Source organism: Nyctereutes procyonoides, unplaced genomic scaffold (genome assembly GCF_905146905.1).
Source record: "Nyctereutes procyonoides isolate TBG_1078 unplaced genomic scaffold, NYPRO_anot_genome, whole genome shotgun sequence".
NCBI classification, from domain to species: Eukaryota; Metazoa; Chordata; class Mammalia; order Carnivora; family Canidae; genus Nyctereutes; species Nyctereutes procyonoides.
The window spans coordinates 36,175,594-36,197,617 of NW_026575125.1; the positions used below are offsets into that span (position 1 = coordinate 36,175,594).

At 36.7% G+C, this 22,024-nt stretch overlaps 1 protein-coding gene across 8 annotated transcripts in view; it reads right to left on the reverse strand.

Annotated features, from left to right (window-relative positions):
• Positions 1-22,024, reverse strand: part of CASK (calcium/calmodulin dependent serine protein kinase) — a 348,892-nt gene that overhangs the window by 75,305 nt on the left and 251,563 nt on the right. For all 8 annotated transcript variants that reach the window (XM_055337533.1, XM_055337531.1, XM_055337539.1 and 5 more), the window contains exons 10-11: positions 16,419-16,518; positions 4,534-4,655 (exon numbers count right to left, since the gene is read on the reverse strand). In XM_055337533.1, the coding sequence (XP_055193508.1) occupies positions 4,534-4,655; positions 16,419-16,518 (222 nt within the window). The remainder of the gene's footprint in view (positions 1-4,533; positions 4,656-16,418; positions 16,519-22,024) is intronic.

Consider the following 22,024-nt stretch of genomic DNA (forward strand, 5'->3'; position numbering starts at 1 on the left):
GGGGTCATACTAGATTAGGGCAGGCCCTAAGTTGAATGACTGGTGTGTCTTTATAAGAAGGCTGTGTAAAGACACAGAATCACACCCATACAGAGAAAAACACCATGTGAAGTTGGGGGCTGAGACTTGCAGGATGCATCTATAAACCAACGAACCCACAGAGATTGCAGGCAACTACCAGAAGCTGGAGCAGGTATGGAAGGAGTCTTCCTTGGAGCCTTTGGAGCGAGCATGGCCCGTGCTGACACCCTGATTTAGGACTTCTGGCCTCCCGAACTATGAGAGAATGGATTCTATTATTTTAAGACACCCAGTTTGTGACACGTTGTTGTGACAGCCTCAGCAAACTCATACACATGCCAAACTGCATTTTACTAAAGTTGATCTGTATATTTTATGCACATACTATCTCTGCACCAGTGCTTTTAATTTATGAAAGTAGACATATGGACCAAGCTGGAGCAAACATGGCCCTTCATCATGCCTCTATTTCTCCCCACAAAATGAGGAGCGGCATATGTGTGCCAGGTAGAACTGGTTGGGGAGCAAGCATTTAGAAATTTCTGGATCTGTTTCTTTTTTTCTAATTTCTCACTACAGATTAAATGAGATGTGTTTTACTAGAATTCAAATCAGAAAGCATTTCCCTTCTCAGTGCAACCACAGTATTTCTCCTTTTGTTTTAATGTAAATTCTTTCCACACCAGATGTTTTGTTTCCTTCAAATTCTAATAATATTTCTTTGCATTTTTAGATTATTTTAAAGGCATGACTTAGAAAAAAATAAAGTAATAGATGATCCTTAGTCTCCTATAGGAACTTAATCCTGTTTCTTTTTGTCAGTTTAAAAATGATGACCTCAAACCTAGCTGTTTAGAGTGTTGTTGAATTAACAGGAATTATTTAAATATAATAGATATTTCATAAAATGGCTCAGTGGGATTAAGTGACAGTCAGTCCATGGCCCACAAAACGATGCTACTAGGTATCACTACTTGGAATCCTTACAAAAAGAACCAGTGCTGATTCTGTAAAACAAAATGATTCGAATCCAAGCATGGACTATGGAACATTAGAAGGAAGAGAAATGAATTGAGAAAAAGCTTTTCAAACTTTGACCAGAGTTGGTCATACCATGTTCCTTTTTACTAAGTATTTAAGTCTTTAAAATTGTTTTAATGGTTAGATTTCTCTATTTGGCAGCTACCTGAATACTTCATTGATTATATTATTGAAATGGAGTCTGTTAGTTCTGAGACAAGAGCTGAATGAACTATATTTATGAGCTGTAGATCACGAGAGCATGTTCTAATGACAGCTTAGGTCATTCATGATGATTAAGCTTTTCCTTGAAGGATGGGTCAGTTTGGGTCTTCACAACCTAGCACTGCCCAGGGACGGCCTTAAAGTCAGGTCATTTCGGTGGCAGGAAAAGGGGGGGGGGTGTCTGGGGTTCACGTGTAGTACTCGTGTGCAAAATTCTGCAGACATGGTGTCTTTTTACTGGGCAAAGCTCCTTCTCAGTCCCCTTGCTCCTTTTCTAATTGAGATGTACTGACAAGGCAGATGCTGATACTGTAGACACTTTACGTTTATAATCTGTAAGAATCCAAAAGAACTTTAACATGTTTTTCTTGACTAAAATCTAAGAATCTCTTCTGAAGTTGCGACAATGTTGACCCAAGAACAGAGCAGTTATTCAAAACACATGAGGTCTGAAGAGCTTAGCATTGGGCAATAAAGTGGTGGCCTGGCTCAGTTCCTAAGTCCAGTCTGCGTCTGAGTATCTGCTCCTCCTTGTAGAAGCTAGAGATGTTCTTGCATTTCCCCTGCAGTCTCAAGCTGGGTGTGCACAGATACCTTGTTACACTAGCCAAAAAAATACAACCGTGAAAACCAATTTGGGCTTGTCTGAACCTTTAAATCCATTCCCGATCTAAAAGGTCAGTGGATCTTAGCAATGACCTAATAACCACTGACTACACTGACATAAACCAGATCTCCATGCTCTGCTGCAGCTGCAGCTTCCTTAGAATTTCCTACTTGCTAGTTTAGTAAAGGGGAGAACTTTTGTGGGAAATTCACATCTGCAAAAACCTTCTGCATTATATGAAGCACAGATAGACAACAATAGATATTTAGCCAATGAATAAAGAAGACAAAGGAATGTTAAGAACTCTGCATAAAATAGAATGAATTTCAAAGGTCTGAGGAAAGTAACAGTTATTTGAAATTAAACTTCTCTGAAAATGTCCTCAAATTACGTAAGATAAATTACATTAAAGAGAAAACTCATTTTTTATCCTTCTAAGTAAAGGACAACTGACAAACATAATTGTCATATATTTAAAGTGTACAACGTGAGAATTTGATGAATGTGTATACTGTGAAAGGACTCCACAAACAAGTTTATTGACACATTCTTCACCTCATATATTTAACTTTTTTTTGGTAAGAACACTTAAGTTCCTTTTTTTCTTTTCTTTTCTTTTTTTTTTTTTGAGAGAGAGAGAGAGAGAGAGAGAGAGAGCAAGCATGTGTGCATGTATGGGGCGGCAGAGAGAGAGGGAGGAGAGAGAATCTTAAGCAGACTCCATACCTAGCACGGAGCCCGACACAGGGCTTGATCTCATTATCCTGAGATCATGACCTGAGATGAAATCAAGAGTTGGATGCCCAACAGACTGAGCCACCCAGGCACTCCATGACAACACTTACTGTCTTAGCAGACTTCATTATACAATACAGTATTATCAACTATAGTCATTATGTTATATATTAGACCCTCAAACCTTACTCAGCATATAAGTGAAAGCCTGTATACCCTTTTACCAACCTCTCCTCCTTTCCCATACCTCTAGCCTAGGGTAATCATGATTCTACGGTTTCTAGGAGATTGCCTTTTTTTTTTTTTTAAAGAATCCGCATGTAAGTGATATCATGCAGCATTTATATTTCCCTGTCTGGCTTATTTCATTTAGCACATTTTAAAACTACGTTTCCTAGCTCTCTTGCAGCTAGGTAAGCATGTAACTAGTACTTGCCATTGAAATATGGGCAAAAGTGATATAGTCTATTTCCAACCATGGCTCTGCGAAATTTTCCATTTTGTTCATCTGCTGCTGGGTACAAATGATGCAGTGGAAGATTCCAAAACCCTGGGAGATGGCAGAACCACCCAGTGGAAGAGGCCTGGATCCCTGAATGACTGTGTGGAAGAACCACCCCACCCCCAACCCCACTCCAATCTACAGGACTGTGATGTGAGGAGGAAACAAATGTTTATTCTTTTAAGTCACTCAAATTTTAGGATTTATAGCATATAATGCTATAGTAGTTGGTCAGGCCTGATTAATACAGACACTATAAAAAAAGCCAAACTAATTTTTAATATTTGATAAGTAATTTGATTTGATTGTATTTCTGGAAAGAGGCAACTGTAGGTTACCTACAATTGCATAGTGTGAAGTTGAAACGTAATGCAATGCTCTTAGCTTAGCTTTTCCCAAACTGGTCCTCACCAACATGAGAGGACTATGAATAAAGTTCTGTGCCTAGAGTTTGAGAAATGCTATCAAAGTCAATCCAGTTTCTTTGCTATGGGATATCTCAGAGTTGGTAATATGCTAATATCCACTGTAAATCTGTATAGAAGAATAAAGAATGTAGCATCTCCCTAACTGATTTAGTCAGTAAGTAATTTAACCCATACATTTAGGATCTACTCCCTTTCTCCTCCATGGCAATGCCGGTCACTATCTCCCAGAGCAATGTTCCCCAGAATACATTCTGGGGAACATTGCTTTAGTGTAATTTGTGTCCTATGGTGGATTTATGAGAGTTACCACCAAAAAGTCCTAGGTACCTCAACACAAATAACATTCTCTTCTTATAAAGGGATGGTTTTCTTGTAAAAAGACTAACATATACTAGCAGACTACTATGTACTAAGAAAATTTTCACTGCTCAAGTCAACCAAGTTACCTAAGAAAGGTATTTTACTTAAAATATGACTGAAATAATGGCAGATGTGAACTCTTAGCTTCTGATTTTTCTTTGTATCTCAAACTGCTGTCAGTAGAGTCTGTCATATTTAATGATGGCACATATTCTTATATTTAAGAAGACTGAGTCTATGAAAACCAGCATTGTTAACTATGAAATGTGTTCATTGCACAGTATCTTATTTGCTTTTCTCTCTCTGATAGTCATGCTTCAGGTATGGTGTTTTAAAACATGGTTAGAGCAACAAAAAGTAATCACGGCTGGATTTTCTAATAGAAACACATACACAGAGATACATACATAATTCTTTTTATGGTGACTTGCTATGTTGTATTGCATTTGTGCTATATATACTTTATTTCAGTTATGAATCTATAATGGATGATTTCCTACATATCTCAGACTTGAGACTGTAAACAGACTGTTATGATGGATGTCTGGAAACTTATGTAAAGTAAAAAAGGTAAACTAAATATTCAATTTGTTAAAAATAAATAAATTAAAAAAACCCCAGACTGATAGACTTACATCTAGTAGTGTGTGGAGATGCTGATCCTGGAAAACACTGTGTAGAAAATCTAAGTCCTTTTCACTGCAGTCTGTAAGTGCGTGAATTTCTTCCAGGCTATCCAGCACCTGTGAGACTGCTCCTAAGGGGAACAAACAGAAAAGAAACAGCCAGTACAGAAAAAGTCAATGTCAAACTAACCTCAGTCTTGCACTTCAGAACAATGGACCAACAAACAGAACTTCAAAGGTTCATGTCTTTACTGGATAGATTTAAGTGAATTTCATATTACTTTAATGACAGTATTTTTAGTTTCTGTTTGTGACAATGTATTTGTGTGCTTCTCATGTTTCAAAGTACATTCAAGCTGGTCTTACTTGAATTAAGGAAATTCATCAACTATAATCAAGCTACTGGAAGATCTGGGTGCAACAAGTTATACATCAGGAAGAGTGTGTCGTTTCCATGACCCCATGATGTTTTAAAATACTACAGAAATAACACAGGTGAGCCTTTCATACAGGTGTATTTCACCAAGAACTAAAGGTAAAGCCAGCTGTAGATCTGAGGGCCAAACCTTCGAAGAATGGGTGCTCCTGCTGAGGAAAGTAGCCTTCTTAGGATTCCCCCCGCAAGTAGGCTCCACATCCAGCATGGAGCCCAACGCAGGTCTTGAACTCATGACCCTGAGATTAAGACCTGAGCTGAGATCAAGAGTCAGACACTTAATCGACTAGGCCATTCAGGTGTTCCAGTTTCTTAGGATTTTTAAGGCTCAAACTTAAGTCAGTAAAAATTCCAATGCACTCAATCTCCTTCCTTTACAAAGTCGAGAATCAAATTGTTCTCAACCTGTTGGGCCCTTTTTATTCAAAGACAAAGACACAGGCTGAGCATATTGACACTTTCAAATACCATATTAAATATTAGGGCAAATAATTTTTGCAGGGCAAAGGAAATGGTAGTGCAATCACTTTCTTTAAATTTTGTCTTTTAACCAGGAATCCAGAGAGGTATCAGTAAGGCAAGCTATATACTGGGGAGTAATAAAGTCACTTACACATCTGTAAAGAAATGATTAGCTTATTTTACTTTGCAGACAATGTTCACATATATACTCTAGAGAAGAATCCAAAGAGGCTAGGCTTCAGAACACTAGTGTTTGTGAAATGCTAACAGGAAGTGCCTCACTGTACATTTAAGTCTTGGATCAGTAGTTTTCAACCAGTGGTGATTCTGCCCCCTAAGGGGACATCTGGCAGTCTGGAGACATTTCTGTTGGTGGTTGTGGTGTGATGGTTTGTATTATTATCATCTAGTGTGGAAGGCCTGGGATGCTATTAAACATCCTACAATGCTCAGGACAGCCTTTTAAAAGAAAAAATTATGCAGCTCAAAATGTTAATAGTGCTGAGGTTCAGAAATTCTGCTTTAGATAATGATAAAAATCTTGAATCTTTCTGTTCTGGAACTCTACGCTGTTTCTAATTACTTCTGGTCTTGGACCTCATCCAATTGCATGCATTTACTGGTGAGAATGTAAATGAGTATCACTTTCCCAGAACGCAATCTGGTAACATGTATCAAAGAGCCTTAAAGATGCTTCTGTACTTTGATTCAGTAATTTCACTTACAAAAACCTATGTTAAGGAAAAAATAGGAAATGCAAAAAAAGATTTATGTATGAGGATATTTATCATATAAAATGAGGGAAAATAACAAACAATTAGAGAAAGATTAAATAAAGTACAGAACATCCATATCATGGAATGTATAGCCAATTGGAAATTACTTCTGAAGAATTTTAATGACATAAAGATATCTTCATGATATAAAATTCAAGAAAGCAGAATGTAAAACCATATGAACTGTATATTCCCAATTACGACTGTAGAAAAATACATATACAAACTCAGAAAAAAAAACAGAATGAAATACTTCAAAAGCATAACAGCAGTGATCTTTACTTTCCTATTTATACTTCATTCTGTTCTTGTCTGTATGTTCCAAGTTTTCTACAATAGAAAAAAAGTTGCTATATAAGCAACTGCTTTTTGCAGTAAAGTTTAAATATGTTAATGATTCCCGGTGTAAGGCACAAATCAAGTGGTTATCCACATGGAAATAGTACTGTGGCTATTTTTTTTTATTACAAATTTGATTTTTGGAGATAATTGTAGATTTACAAGCAGTTGTAAGAAATAATACAGAGAGATCTCATGTACCCTTTACCCAGTTCCCTTCAATGGCAACATCTTGCAAAACTGATGTGATGTCACAACTGGGATACTGACATTGACACAGGAAAGCTACAGAATATTTCCATCAGCACAAGGATCCCTCATTTGGCCCTTCTATAGTCATCCTCATTTCCTCCTACCTATCCCCTCCTAACCCCTAGCAACTACTAATCTGTTCTCCATTTCTAGAAGTCTGTCATTTCAAGGATGCTATACTAATGAAACCATCCAGTATGTAATCTTTTGTGATTGGCTTTTTTAACACAGCCTAACTCTGGAGAGTCATCCAGATTGTTGTGTGTATCAATGGTTTAATCCTTTTTATTGTTGGGTAGTATTCCATTGCATGGATGTACCAAAATTTGACCATTCATCTGTTGAAGGGACTGGGGATACTTACAAATTTTGAATTATGCCCACCAGTCTCTTGGTATTCTTTCACTGAAAATATTAAGTGGATACTAAGTAGGATTAACAAAAAAGGTATAAGGCAGAAGTCAGTCCTCCTTTCCCTTGCTGTTCCTGAAAAGGTATTAACCAAACCCATTTCCCTTTGCCTGCTCTTCTTGTGACTTTTACTTTGTTCTGAGTCGGAAAAAAAACCTGGAAATTAGTTCAAAGTCAGCTCTCTCATCATCCCTTACTGAAAGCCTTGTAAAAGAAGAGATGTGAAGAAATTAGTTCCAAATGTCTCACTGAACCCCTGGCCCCAGCACATCCTCAACAGCAGAGTTAAAGGATAGCAGGTTTATAAAGTTACTAAAGCCAGTTCTCAACTTCTGGACTTACAAAACTACAATAACAGAAATATCAATGAAATGCTTTTTGTATGTTAAAAAAATTCAACTGATACCACAGAAACCTAATTATCATTTTCATTCAGTTATCTTAGTGGAATCTTACCTTGTTTCTACCATCTCTACCGGCAAGGCTTATGCAGATACATAATCTAGAGGGCAGTTTGTGAAAGATGAAAATAAAACCATCTTGTATCTAGTGAATACCAAGATGGCAAGTCTAACCACTGAGAAACAATTCTGGCTGTACCAGACCAGGGCTGTTTCACTTGTTGGTCTGTGAACTCCCAGAGCTCCATGTAATTCCTGTACCCTCAGCATACTCCACAGGTTACCCTACATGTGTACTTGTTCACTCTTCTGTGCTGTGAGGTCCGTAAGGCATGTCCATATTTGATTCATTTTAGAACACCCACAAACTATGTATTGAATTAATTAAGTTCTAAAGAAACATAATAATACTAACATGGGCTCCCAATTCTTGAGTGTTTATTATGGGCCATGCACATCCTCAAGACAATGCAGTAAGGCAGATACACTATCAGACCCTTCTAGATAGGGAACTGTGGTTCGGAGAAGTCAAGGAAGGTCATAGCCAGAAGTGGTAGAGCCAAGACTCAACTCCAGTGTGTCTGGCTCTGAAGTCTATGCTTTGCCTTACTACATGATTTGGCTGTACTAAGAAACATAGGAGAAATATCAGCAAGAAGCGACATGTGGTTTACACATGGATATGGAGGTTAGAAAAGAACCTGACTCAAAAAAAAAAAAAAAAGAAAAGAAAGAAAAGAACCTGACTCCCCATTAGGTCAGACAATAACCAAAATATTTATTGAACATTCTTGCTTTTTGCCAGGTGCTAGGCAGGGGCTTCTGAGAAAACAGGTATGAATCCTGACCTTAAGGAAGGGGATCTCAGGCTAATATGTTAAGCAGGCATATTATACCCTGATGTAAATGATACATTCAACACCTCCACGTGGGGTCTAATCTGCTCTGACAGATGCAGTGGATGGCTTGCTGGAAAGTACAAAGGCATCTGCTAGCCTGTGTTTCCAGCATGCAAGACCCATCAGGTCAATAGGTCTATTTACTTTGTTACCTTTTCTGAACTGATTTATAGTCTTATCTTGTACCCAAATGTGGTTAACTTGGTGGGTTTTCAATCATGAAGGGAAGCATTTCCATAGCTTTCCTCAGGCTGCCTATTTCAGTTTCTGAAAAGTGCCACAAATTTTAGATTTCTGAAATTAGGTAGGAAAATTACAGTTTTTATTCCATTTCTCCTTTATCTTTTACATTGAATAAATACATAGTTTTGGTCTAACCTCAAAATCTTTCTTTACCCTTGATCATTTTAACATCTTCCATTGACCACTCCCCATTTCTACTTCTAGTTCTGTTCTTTCTTTCTTTGGGTATGACCAGCAGAACCACATTCTTTGTCTGATATATCTATATAATTGATTCCTGCAGTTCAGTGCCATGCCCATCTAAAAGTCCTACCATTTTCCCATTCATTATAAAATATAAATGTACACAAAGACACTTCTGGGCTTCTTCCATTGCTATTTGTTTTAAATACTGAGGCTGTATTTACAGTACACTGTAATATGTACACTGAATAAAGTTGTAACTGCCTTGAATAAAAACAATCAATCAATCAATCAATCAATCAATAGCATGTGAGTTCACCTTGGAGGGCAATCTGTTTAAGGGCAGGACTGTCGGTATTTTACTCACTTTTGTATTCCAGGCTGCATTTTGTTAGAGGGCTTTGTGCAAAAAAGACACAATAAAATGTGTTTGATTAAAACAATTTTTTTTCTGAGTAAATTCTGAAGAATTATAATGTAATACTTAACCACAGAAAACAGCTTGTTTTACAGTGCTGATTCCTTAAAGTCATAATAAAATTATTTTGATACTTATATTTGTATAATGGTTTATAACTTCCAAAGTGCTTTTACACTCATTACCTTATGTGATTCCACAAAAACCCTGTCCTGTAGGCATGTGTTTTTATACTTGGAAAGTTGTAGGCTCAACTGGGTCAAATGACCCTGGGACTGCAGCAGTGAGCAGAAGAGCAAGTCCCCAGAGTCAAGTCTGTAACACTGAGTCCTTCTACTATAGACTGGCTCCTCCTTAAACCATGTTTCACCCTCAGCAACACATCTGAATATTTTGCATTTGGTAATGAGAAGATATCCAATTTCTATCCTCTCTTTAATCTCAATTTTATTTCCCATATAAGGTTTATTTTCATAGGCCTTCGTCCAAACTTTCACAATGATAAACTTATTAGAAACCAAGTCCTACCTTCAGGATAGTATTTTATTTTAATCTCTGCACAATTCATTTGGCAATTAGGTTTGTATCTAAAAATTAGGTTGATAATCATATACTTTAACTGTGAACATTTCTGCTTTTTCTAACAATCTCACCATACAAACAAGTTTCTCAAAAGATTTTTTTTGCTACTATTATGAAATAATAATCAAAAAGCATAAACTTGTCTGTTTTAAAAATGCTTTCTGAGTCTACTTCTTTAAAGAGGAATGTGCTTTTAAGGTCAACGAAAACTTTTGAGTCCAGAAGAATTTCATTACAAGAGTGGAAAAGTCTCATAAAAAAGTTGACTGAGTAGAAATAACCTGAAAGGAAAACAGAAAAATAAATAGAATGTCTATGCTAAAAATTCTCAGTCTTGAAGTGGCCTGACTCTGTCTTTAACTATTTCTCCCTATGTTTTACTATGAAAAATTTCAAACATATAGTAAGTTCAACGAATTGTACTTCATCACCTAGATTCCATAATTTTCAGCAACTTGTGATATTTACTTTATTACACATCTACCCATCAATTCATGTTATTTTTCATTCATTTCAAAATGAGCAGCAGAGTGGTCAACATTGCTACACTGCACTCCTTAACACTTTAGCATAGATTTTAATACTTCTTTTTTGGTCTCAGGTAAAATTTACAAAGAGTGAAATATACAAATCTTAAAGAATTTTGATAAATATATATACTATATACATCTGATAACTGTATACACACATATATGCAGTTATTTCAGTAACAAAAATCTGTGTGTATTGAAAAAATTATATGTATAGCTATAAAACCCAGTATCACTGAGCAAATTCAGCATCTGAATCTAGTTAAGCTTTTTTTCTAAAGAGTTAGTGATAGCTTCTTTCCTGTTGTATTAGCAATCCCATTTATACAACACTGAATCCATTACACACACATTCATATCATCCACTCAGAGCCCCCCTGTAAGCACAGTGTTTAAAAAATCTGCTTACTAAAATATAATTTATTAAATTAAAATTCACCAATCTAAATGTACATTTTCATCTCTCCAAAAAAGTTCCCTTCCCTCTTGTACTTTTGCAGTCAAATGTTTCCCCTTCCCCCTCCTTGCTGTACAACAGCTTCTATTCCCACTGTACAAAGAAATGCTGGTTAACAATCAAGTTACAAGCAATAGTGAATTCTGTAATGGAAATTGTATTTTGGACTTAAGCATTTGTGCTATATCCAATTCAAGCTATGAAAACTCACACATGGTGATAAATCCTTTAGATTCTTCATGTATATCATGCAGACACCTCAAAATTCAGTATTGGTTAAAAGAAGTAATAAACTCTGCAAATGGATTCTGTCAGAGTACATATGCTGTAATTCTAATGTCATTATGCTTGTTAGAATGGTCTGTTTTCAAACAGCAGCATTGTTGGGCACAAATTTGTCAAAGTACTTTAACATTCTCTTGGTTAAGTGCCCATTCCTATAAAACCTTACAACTAAAGAAAAACATTACTTGATACCTCTAAGATGCTTTCATTTCCAAATGACATGACAGGTCTACTTAAAAAAAAAAGAAGTGTCCTAAATCTGGAGAAACAAAAGCACGTACAAATGAGAAGTGTCTCATATTTTAATGTCATTAACTTGTGCTGGACAGCCTCTATGATGGCCTCCAAGACCCTTGTCTCCTGGTATTTACACTCTTGTCTAATTAAATCCCTTTCCTGGAGGGTGGCCTGGACTTATTAACTCACTTGTACTGAAGAGAATAGGGGAGAAATGATAGGATGTCACTCCCAAGATGAGGTTATAAGATGGCTCTTGTGTTGGGCACTCTTACTCTTGCCCTTCCTCTTTGATCATTTAAACTGGGGGAAACAAACTTCTATGTCATTAGCAGCTCTATGGAGAGGCTCAATAGCTAGTAAGGAACTGAAGCCTGTCAACAACCATGACAATGAGTTTGAAAGAGGATTCCTCCCCACCTCCCACCCCCACACAGTTGGGTCTTCAGATGAGACTGCAGCCCCAGATGATTGCTTGACTGTAGTCTCATGGGAGATCTGAAGCTAGAGGCACACAGCTAAACCACACCCAGATTCCTGACCCACAGAAACTGAGAGGATGAATCCTGCTTTGAAGTAATTCAATACACAGCAAAAGACAGTTAACAAACATACTGTATAATGTTCATATTAAATCAGCTACAGTTGGAGTTATAAGTAAAAAATGCAAGAGAATGTGACAATGTAATCAATTATTAGCATCCAGATTTTCTTATTTTTCATTGTCTCTTATATACTTCCCCCCAGTAAGCACAATGCAGAGCGAAAGATTTATTCTACTGTCTTAATTGAAATTGTTGAAATAATTGTAGATTCATATGCAATTGTAAGAAATAATACAGAGATTCCTTGTATACTTTGCTCAGTTTCCCCACTGGTAACATTGTACAGAACTATAGTATAATATCATGCACAGAATACTGACATTGATACAATCCATCCCTCTTGTTCAGATTGCGTTAGTTTTACTTGTACTCATTTGTGTGTATCTAATCTTTTACATACTTTTTACTTTAATGTCACATAATCAAATCATGTCCTTTTGTAATTAAAATCTAGCAATTGTATTTTTCTTTATAAATGGTCTGACAGTAAAAGTTGCTGAGACACATGAATTCAGGAGTTTATTTCACAGCTCCAGATTTTTTTTCACAGCTCCAGATTAATTAAAAATTCAGTCAGTAATAGGGAGTAATAAAACCTGCTTATAGATTATGTAATCATCAAAGGAAAATTCACTTACCCTGAAAGTTTTCTTGAAAGTGAGCTATAAAACAAAATGTTACCCTTTCCCCCAAATTAATGTATTTGTGCTTGAAATTCAGATGTGAGATAATATTAAGTGCAGTTGAAATTTTAACACTGCCTATCTCCCTCTGAGGAAAATGAGAAGTCAGTAGTATTTGTAGGACAACGCCTCAGGAAATCAACACACCCACGTTTTGACTTTATGGTCAGGCAGTGTTAAAATTCATAATCGAACATCTAAACACAAACAGCCAAGGAAAAGGTCAAGCTGCTTATGAATCATGCAAAGCCAAACACTTTTGCATAAAAGATAAAGCTTAGAGGAAAACAAAGGGATACCTACTTTCTGCTGCTAGAAGTCCTAGTAGGAAGGCAGCATATGGACAAACAACAAACAGTATGATTTTAGAGCAAGCAGGTTATCAAGCTGGGCCCAATAGATGAGCCACAAGAAGCACGGTCCCTGAGCTGAGTCCAAGGTGAATCCTCATGTTCCATGAGCACATTCCCTGGGACTGTTAAGGATTTCAGCCCTTAAAACCCTGGGTTCAGATTCCAATTTATTTGATTTGAAATATGACAAAAGAATATTTCTACTTTGGATTACTAAGTAACAAAAGAATGATACGTGGTTCATCATACAATTAAACTCGACAAATTCTAGTGAATGTATGTATAATGGACTAAGTTTGATAATCAAAACAGAAAAAAAATCTTTTATATAAAATTGTTTTACAATGTAAATAGCATACCCAAACATGTTACTCTTTAGATGACAGATTGGCAAATGTATTGATTTTAAGTTTGTTTTTAAATTGTGGTTTTAAATAGAATTTTGGGGGCAGGATTTTAATTTTGTCAAGCAAGGTCATTAAAGAAAACTACCTACTTATCATTATTTCATAGAAAGAATAGAACAGGCATTATCTAAAGATGAAAAACTGACTTCTCAAGAAACAACAGCTGGTGACCTTACACTATTCTCTCTCTAACCCCTCTTTCCTTGCTCCCTCACTCCCACCCTACAAACACATGCTTGCTGATCATTTTTCTCTTTTTTCCCATGGGCTTGCAAGAACTTTCAGGTAATGCTGAAAGGTGCTTTGTGTTTTGTACTGTAAAACAAACCCATGCGATTTAAACAGAAAGAGGGTGGAAAGGTTATGTTAGAACTTAAAATAAATGAAGCAGAATTTAAGGGTTAGAATTAAATGGACAAGAATTTAGGCTTGAAAATAGAAACATTAAAAAAGATGAAATGAAAATATAGATGTGTTAATTTATGAAAGTGTACAGCTCTTATGTGAGTCCAGACAAAACATATAATAGGCTTTCTGCAACCAAGCAGACAACCGTTGGTTGCAGAAAAGGAAGTTTGCTGGTAGAGAGCTATTTCATAAATAAGGCGATAAAACAGTACAATGCCTCCCTTTAAATGATTTAGTAGTAAAAATTAATTTTAGGGACATATGAGTAATTCTTGATAGCTGTGTGAAAGTTACAAAAATATTAGAATTTTCTTTGAAATGTTCCTTTGTCTTTGATTTCTAAATACATAAAAAAAAAATCTCCTTTTCACTTAGGGGAGGTGATCAGACACATACACTGCATAATGATTCTTTTGTCTTTTATTCCTAGCAGCCTGCTATTTAAAATATTTTAGAGACAGACATTTGCATGTCAAATGGAAGATACAGACTGCCTACAAGATCATTAAGATCCAGAAGTTTAGGAAAAAGAAGGTGTGACTAGAGGAAAGGGAAGCAAAAAGGAATGTGAAATTGTGAACAACTAATTTGAAAGCTTGCAGGCTACCCACAAGACAGTGTGGGAGATTTCTTTTTTGTTTAAAAAGCAAATGCTGTAATGAGAAACTATTTCAACCATATCATTGATAGATTGTACTGAAAACAAAAAACTGGGCAATAAAAATGTATTTAACAGAAAATAAGCATGTCTCTAACTGTAGACAGTTCCTTTCCTTAAAAGAAAAATCTGCCTCTTTAACAGAAGGGAATAGTGAGGAGCACATTAAACTCTTGCTAGGCTGAGGTACCTATTAAGGGGTTAACACTAACGATTAGATCTGTGAAGCTATTGCAAGGACCACAAGGCTCTCCAGTTCCGATTCTAAGGATGAAAATGGTATTAGATCTTGACCTAAAATCTCTCAATATATTCCAAATTTGTGGCTGTATCATATAGTCAACAGTACAACATAAAACCACTCCCCCCAGGTGGGTCTACTGTAAACGGAGCATGAGGAAAGAAGAGAGAGGTCTGAGCTAACACCAACCCAAATGCTGCAGCTGGAGGGAACAAAATGGACTGGAAGAGAAAAAGACAGACATGAAACAACAGGGAGCATGGGGGAACATACCTATAAACACAACTACCACTTTGCTTTTCATGTGGTAAGGGCTCTGGATAATCACAAAGTCAGTGCAAGAGAAAACCAGCAAGACCTTTTCTTCAGAGTCTCTCTTCTAAGATTTCCATTTCTGAATGTTTTTGGAAATCACCTTCACTCAAAAGAGGAAGATTCACATCCCAGTTGGTAAAGGTCAAAATGCCGAACTACATAGCTGCTGGAATATGAAAACTGGATCCTCTTCCACAAGGTGTAATAAGCACATACCAACTGGTAAGAGACTGTGTATGTTAATGTTTGTGCACTTGAGTGGAGAAACAGAGGGAAGGAAGAAGCACAAACACTGACAAATGCTAATAGTTCCAACAGGAAAGAAGCATTAGCACATCCATTCTTCCTGTATTGCTAATAGTGAAGGACAAACAACTCATGCTTTAGGAAGGGCGCTGGCTGGGCCTTGAGTCTGATGGTAATACATGGATGCTGAATGAGCAAGCCCAAAAGTACAAAAAAAAAAATCAAACCAACAGCACAAAGTCGACCACATGGCAAAAATAGAATGATTCTAGTGTGAGAAGGAAGAAAAGCTGAGGGCAGAGGACATGTGATTCAGATGTAAATACATACGTAAATGAAATTTAAAGAGTATAACAGATACATACATGCATTTACATAGACATATAAAGGGATACTGTGTATTTTTACTAAATGATCCTTGAGAATACCTCCCTATAAAAACTGGAAATCTGAGCATTCTTTAAAACAATTTTGTGAACACTGGTGGTTTTTTTTCAGGAGTACCTATATACATTTCATCCAAATAAGTAACTCTTCTGTGTTGTTCTCCCCTGAAGACTTGTACACATGTGGTACAGACTTTATATAAAAAGAAGAGCTTGTAAATTATTTTGAGAGAGAACTCACAAGACAGTTTACATTGAAAGATAAAATTAAGAGCACTATTGTCCCAAAGTCTGATCTGCTATGGTTGACATTGGGAAAATCTCACATCAGAAATTTTTTGTTGGGGCATAAGGTAATCAGAAAGATCCCAAAAGACTGACCACAATGTTGGACTAGATAAAGTGCAATGTTGGGTCTGGAGTGGGGAAGGGGGAAGAAGTATTTCTGAGGTAAAAAGAAAAAAGTAAAATGTTGGTTTTGGAGCAGGAGGGGAAGGCAACTTCAGTAGTAAAATGAAAAGGAACCAGACACATGTGGATGGGATTTGGTTGCTGACAAACTTCCTTAGAATTCCTTGGGGGAACTGACTAGATTCACAGGACAAGTTTATTCACAATGGAAGAGAAAGGATGTAGACACCAAATAAGTCACACTGGTAAATGAACGAACGGTCCAATTACCTGAGGAGGTAGGGTCTTCGGAGAAATCCGGCAACTCTTCAGGGGGATCCCCATAGAATGAGTTGAATTTGTGACTTGACACAGCTGCGAGTACTGCACCCTAAAACAAAAAGACAGAAAAAATATTAAAACAGACAAATGTAAAAAAGTTCAACAAACTTGAGTATTCAGAAAGCGAAACCTATAGGAGATGAAAGCTAGAAGAGGGGTAGCTTTTAAATGATTTCGGATTCCTTCAAATTAATCACATATGCATATAAAAGTGGAATGCTGTTGGGGACTGGGAAAGTACACGAAACCACTTATATCTTGAACTCAATCATGTACCACAAAATGGAATATTTTGCAGTCACTATGAAATGATGCTGAAGGATGTCTAATAAAACAGAAAGATGCTTGTGAATGACATAAAAAAGGTTTTAAAGCAATCAATAGTATGATCTCATTTTTGGAAAAAAAGAGATTAATACAAATATAAAAGATTGAACATATACCAAGATGTTAACAGCATTATCTCTGGAAGTAGGAATGAGTCATTTTTCTTTTTTAAACATTTTCCTCCCTCTCTTTCTGTTAACAATGACCACGTGTTACTATAGTACAGTAATTCTCAAGTCAGGCCGCACAGTAGAACCAACTACAAGTGATTCTTTAAAACAGCACACATAGCTTCTCCTGATTCCTAGCTGAGAATTACTGTCATATCAAGTGCATGACACCCTTTCAGACTGCTGGGTGCAAAGATGTCAAACACTGTTTCAGTAACAAGAAGAGCAATACAAGTTATTTTGTGACAATGTTCAATTCTGTGAGTCTGCTGGCCATGGGTCAGAATACCTGGGTATGTTCCTTGGTGCTGCCATTTACCTGCTGCCTGATATTACTTGAGTTGAACATTTAACCTTTTGAGGTCTTTCTCAGCTGTGATGTGAAAATATTAAAACTGACATAACATACCTAATAGGACTGCTGAAAGTCATAATGTATATGAAAGTGCTTTGCAAACTGTAAAGCATTTTGTAAGTGCAAACCATCCCTAGACTTACTAACATATAGCCAGAACATGAGTACAGCCTTTTGCTGATCTAAGTAGAATTGCTCATTTAGGTAGTTTAAGTATCAAATCACTTAAGTAGTCTAATTAAATATTAAATAAATAAATAAATTTTAAATATTGAACTCGTGGATTTTTCTGAAAAGAATGACATTTTTTTAAGGGAGGGAGAGGGGCAGAGAGAATCTTAAACAGGCTCCATATCTAGTGTAAAGCCCAACGTAGGGCTCAGTCTCACAACCGTGAAATCATGACCTGAGCAGAGATGAAGAGTCAGATACTTAACCAACTGAGCCACCCAGGTGGCACCCTCCCTCCTTTTTTTAGAGGGAGAGGGGGAGAGGGGAAAGATAAATTTTTTATGTGTGTAGGCATTTAGGTGTTTATTAAATATATACAAACGTTAATAGAAACATGTTTCCATAAGGTTAATTTTTTTGGGGGGGGGCATACTAGGGTTTCTTTCTACAAATATACATTGAAATGAACTGAACTGAATGCAGAAAGGGAAGGGCAAAAAAACAGAGAAGTGATCTTGGTGATATTATTCCAGGCAACTTTTTAGATTTCTTTTTTCTTTAAAGATTTTATTTATTTATTCATGAGAAACACAGAGAGAGAGGCAGAGACATAGGCAGAGGGAGAAGCAGACTCCCTGCAGTAAGCCTGATGCAGGACTCAATCCCAGGACCTCAGGATCATAAACTGAGCCAAAAGCCTCAGGCCTCAACCACTGAGCCACCTGTGCCCCTCCAACATGGGACTTGAATTCACAACCCCAAGACTAAAAGTCACATGTTCTTCCAACTGAGCCAGTCAGGTATCCCAACTTCTTAGATTTCTGGAAGTCTAGCATTAATGCATGAGAGGTCCTTATGCAGAATTTTATAGCCACCTACCATGATGAAAAAATAGCAATGAATGTTAAGTTCTTCTTTCTATAGTAGAAGCTTATTTCATTTTACATATACACATGTTCCCTAAAAGCTGGGTGGGAATGTAATTTTTATATATCAAAAGTTTCGCACACACTGAAACTAAATTTTAATGATGCTTTATTTTTATTTTCAAATAAAGTTCAGCTGAATTTCTTAATATGTTGGGTTTACGTTTCAGGGCCTGTTCTAGCTACTACTATGATCAAAGATCTAGAAATACTTATGCCAGGAAAGCACTATTTAAAAGAGCCTCGAGAGAGGTAAATTCTTTTAAAACAATAGTAGCAAGTTCCTAATTTATCTGTCTTATGGTTAGCAGTTTTCTTTAGTTCTCTAAACTCAGTGACTACATGCAGTTTGAATATTCAATGCAAAGCTCTTATGTAAAACAGCAAAATGGTTCTAAAACAGTTTATAGATTTATAGAATCATAACCTTAGGGGATGATTCATTCTAAGACTCATTTTGCATGTGAGGAAACTGAGGTCTAGAGTGGTTTAGCAACCTGTTAAGGTTGCTGCCAACTTTTAAGAGGTAAAATTAAGCATAGAGAGCATTGAGGTCCTCTGACTACTCTCCCAGTTCAAGGATTTTTACTATACTAGGGGTCAAAAATCTTTTTCTATAAAGGGCCAGATAGCAAATATTTGAGGCTTGCAGGGAACATAGTCTCTGTTGCAACTATTCAACTCTGTCACTGTAGCATGAAAGCAGCCATAGACAAAACGTACATGAATGTACACTGCTATGTCCCAATAAAGCTTTATATATAAAAATAGGCTATGGGCCTGATTTGGTGTCCAGGCCATAGTGCACCAACCTCTGTACCATATACTACTGTTATGAAAGAGACTGTTGGGTACAACAACACAAATCTAGATCTTATATACAGGTAGTTCTTCATACTCCCCAGTTTATTAAATCCTTGACCAGAAGTTTTCTACCTACTTTAATTTAGAAGGTATACTTTAGTATGTTCTGAAACATAAAAATTGTGAGTTAAGAAGACTATTCACAATCTACTATTGTAACAGACATTAAAGATACAATTTTGTACTAAGCAAATTAGGCAAATTCTGAATTCAAACAAAAAGAGAACTGGGGTGCCTGGGTGGTACAGTTGGTTAAGCATCCGACTCTTGGTTTTGGCTCAGGTTGTGATCTCACGGTTGTGGGATTGAGTCCCACATCAAGTTCCATGCTTAGTGTGGAATCTACTTAAGACTCCATCTCCCTCTGCCCCTCCTCACTGCTTTCTCTCTCTCTCTAATAATAAATTTTTTTTTAAAAAAGAGAACAAGTAATAAAATTCTCAACTCAATCCTAACTATTGTTAATATGTCAAACATCAAAATGCTCCCAGTTATTTGATTCTGTGCCTCATTTAAGGAAGTAGAAAACAAGAAAATGGTTAGCTCAGACTTCTGCTAACTTAAACTCCTGAATGCACTTAAGGAGGCAACAGAGTTATCAAGAAAGGAACAGGAGAATAAATACAAATTGCTGACTTGAAAACAACAGCCAAAAGCCAATACTCTCTTGTTGGTGCCCACCCCCCACCCCAGCCCAGAAACAAGCATTATGAAGTTTGATCAGCACAAGAGCAGGGAGGTATATTTTTACTTATTTATTCATGAGAGACACACACAGAGGCAGAGACACAGGCAGAGGGAGAAGCAGGCTGCAGGAAGCCTGATGTGGGACTTGATCCCGGGACTCTGGGATCATGCCCTGAGCCAAAGGTAGACAGACGCTCAACCGCTGAGCCATCCTGGCATCCCAGGGAGGTATATTTTTAAAAAATCTAAATACAAAACACAAGATTTGTGATGACATGTAGAATTGGCTTTGTACCCAAGTGACAAAATAACACATAGTCATATTATAATATACTGAGAGGGAGAAACCCATCACAGAGTTATATAAATACTCGTGTTGCATAAAGATTTGAGAAAGGATCATCTTATTGGGGCTCAGAACACTGAACTCAAAGCCCTAAAAAGGGTGAAGAACATGGAGAGGCTGAAGTTGAACAGAATGACCGAAGGCTGGAACATCATTTCAAGGTAGAAATGTTAAAGAATTCGGGTTGATTACATGTAAGACTTAGGTCCTCGATGATAATGAGGTGAGATGATTGATTATATCAGAGCTCCCAGCTTCTCTCCATATAGTCACAGGCAATATGATCATTTGGTCTAGTCAGCAGTCTGTATGGATAGGGTACTCAAACAAAACAGAAATGCAGGTCTAAATCAAGAATTTTCTAACATTAAGTCAGGATACCAGACTAAAGGAGGCTGTGCTATCTTCTCTCTGAAGAAGGTGAATGATGAGACTTGTAAGTGTAGTAGGTAAGACTATATTTCAGAACAACTGCACAGAATAGGTTATCTTAGGAATCTTTTTGGGTCTATGTAAAAGTATTTTATAAAGATGGTCTTTTAAGGTACAAAATAGCTTTCAAAAGCTAGACTGCCGAACTTAGGAAGTGATACATTCTATATTTCAGAATTAGGAATTAATAGAATTGCTTTGTAAAATCAAGAGAAAGATCAAAATCACTTCAAGTATTATTTACTGTTCATACCAGAATAACAATTTTCACTTTTCAGAATCATTGGTACATTTTGGATACCAGACTTAATGCTTTGAGTAGCTGGAACTCACAACTGCTGGGCTAACTTACTGCTTCTCTATCACTTCTCATTACAGGAGAGGACTGCATGTAAATGCTGCCTTTCATTAGGGTACAAAGGTCCTCAATAAATCCTTAAAGTTGGTTCTTGTTGAATTAATAGAAAGGGGAAGACTGCCAAAAGACAGCTATTAAAGCTTCCTGGTTGACCCCTCAAAGGTGATGTTTTGGTGTAAGCATTACTCTTGGAGGTGCCAAGACTCTGGATGGTGCTGTACAGTAGAACTTTCTGTGATGATGGAAATGTTCTATACCTGTACTGTTCAATACAGTAGCCATCAGCCGCATGTGGTACTAAACACTTGATATGTGGCTAGTGTAACTGAGAAACTTAAAACTTTGATATTAATTAATTAAAATTTAAATTTAAATAGCCACATATGGCTGACTATTGCATGTATATAGTACAGCAATGTTAAATACTGAAATAGGCATTCCTTTTTTTTTTTTTTTGAAATAGGCATTCCTAAACAAACTTTTTCTAGGTCTGCAAAGTTCAGGAATTCGAGGGACCAACTGGTAATTCAGAGAAGCATACAGGCTATACTTTTGCAATTTGCAAAATCAATAAAGGAGAATTGTAGAAGTTATCAGAAATTTCCCTCACTTTCTCTATATACAGTGTAGGGAATAAAGTTTTATCCTCTAAATTCAATCACATGGATTCAACTCACCATTTCCTGAACTGAATGTAATAAATTTACCCAAACAGAGGATATTGCTTCTGTTTCTTTTTTCTTTTTTGAGAGAGAGTGTGCACTTGAACACATGTGCACATGAGCAGGGGTTGGGGGGGAGGGGCAGAAGGAGAGAGAGAATCTTAAGCAGGCTCCATGCCCGGTGTAAAGCCTAATTTTACAACACTGAGGTCATGACCTGAGCCACCCAGGTGCCCCTACTGCTCCTATTTTTTACA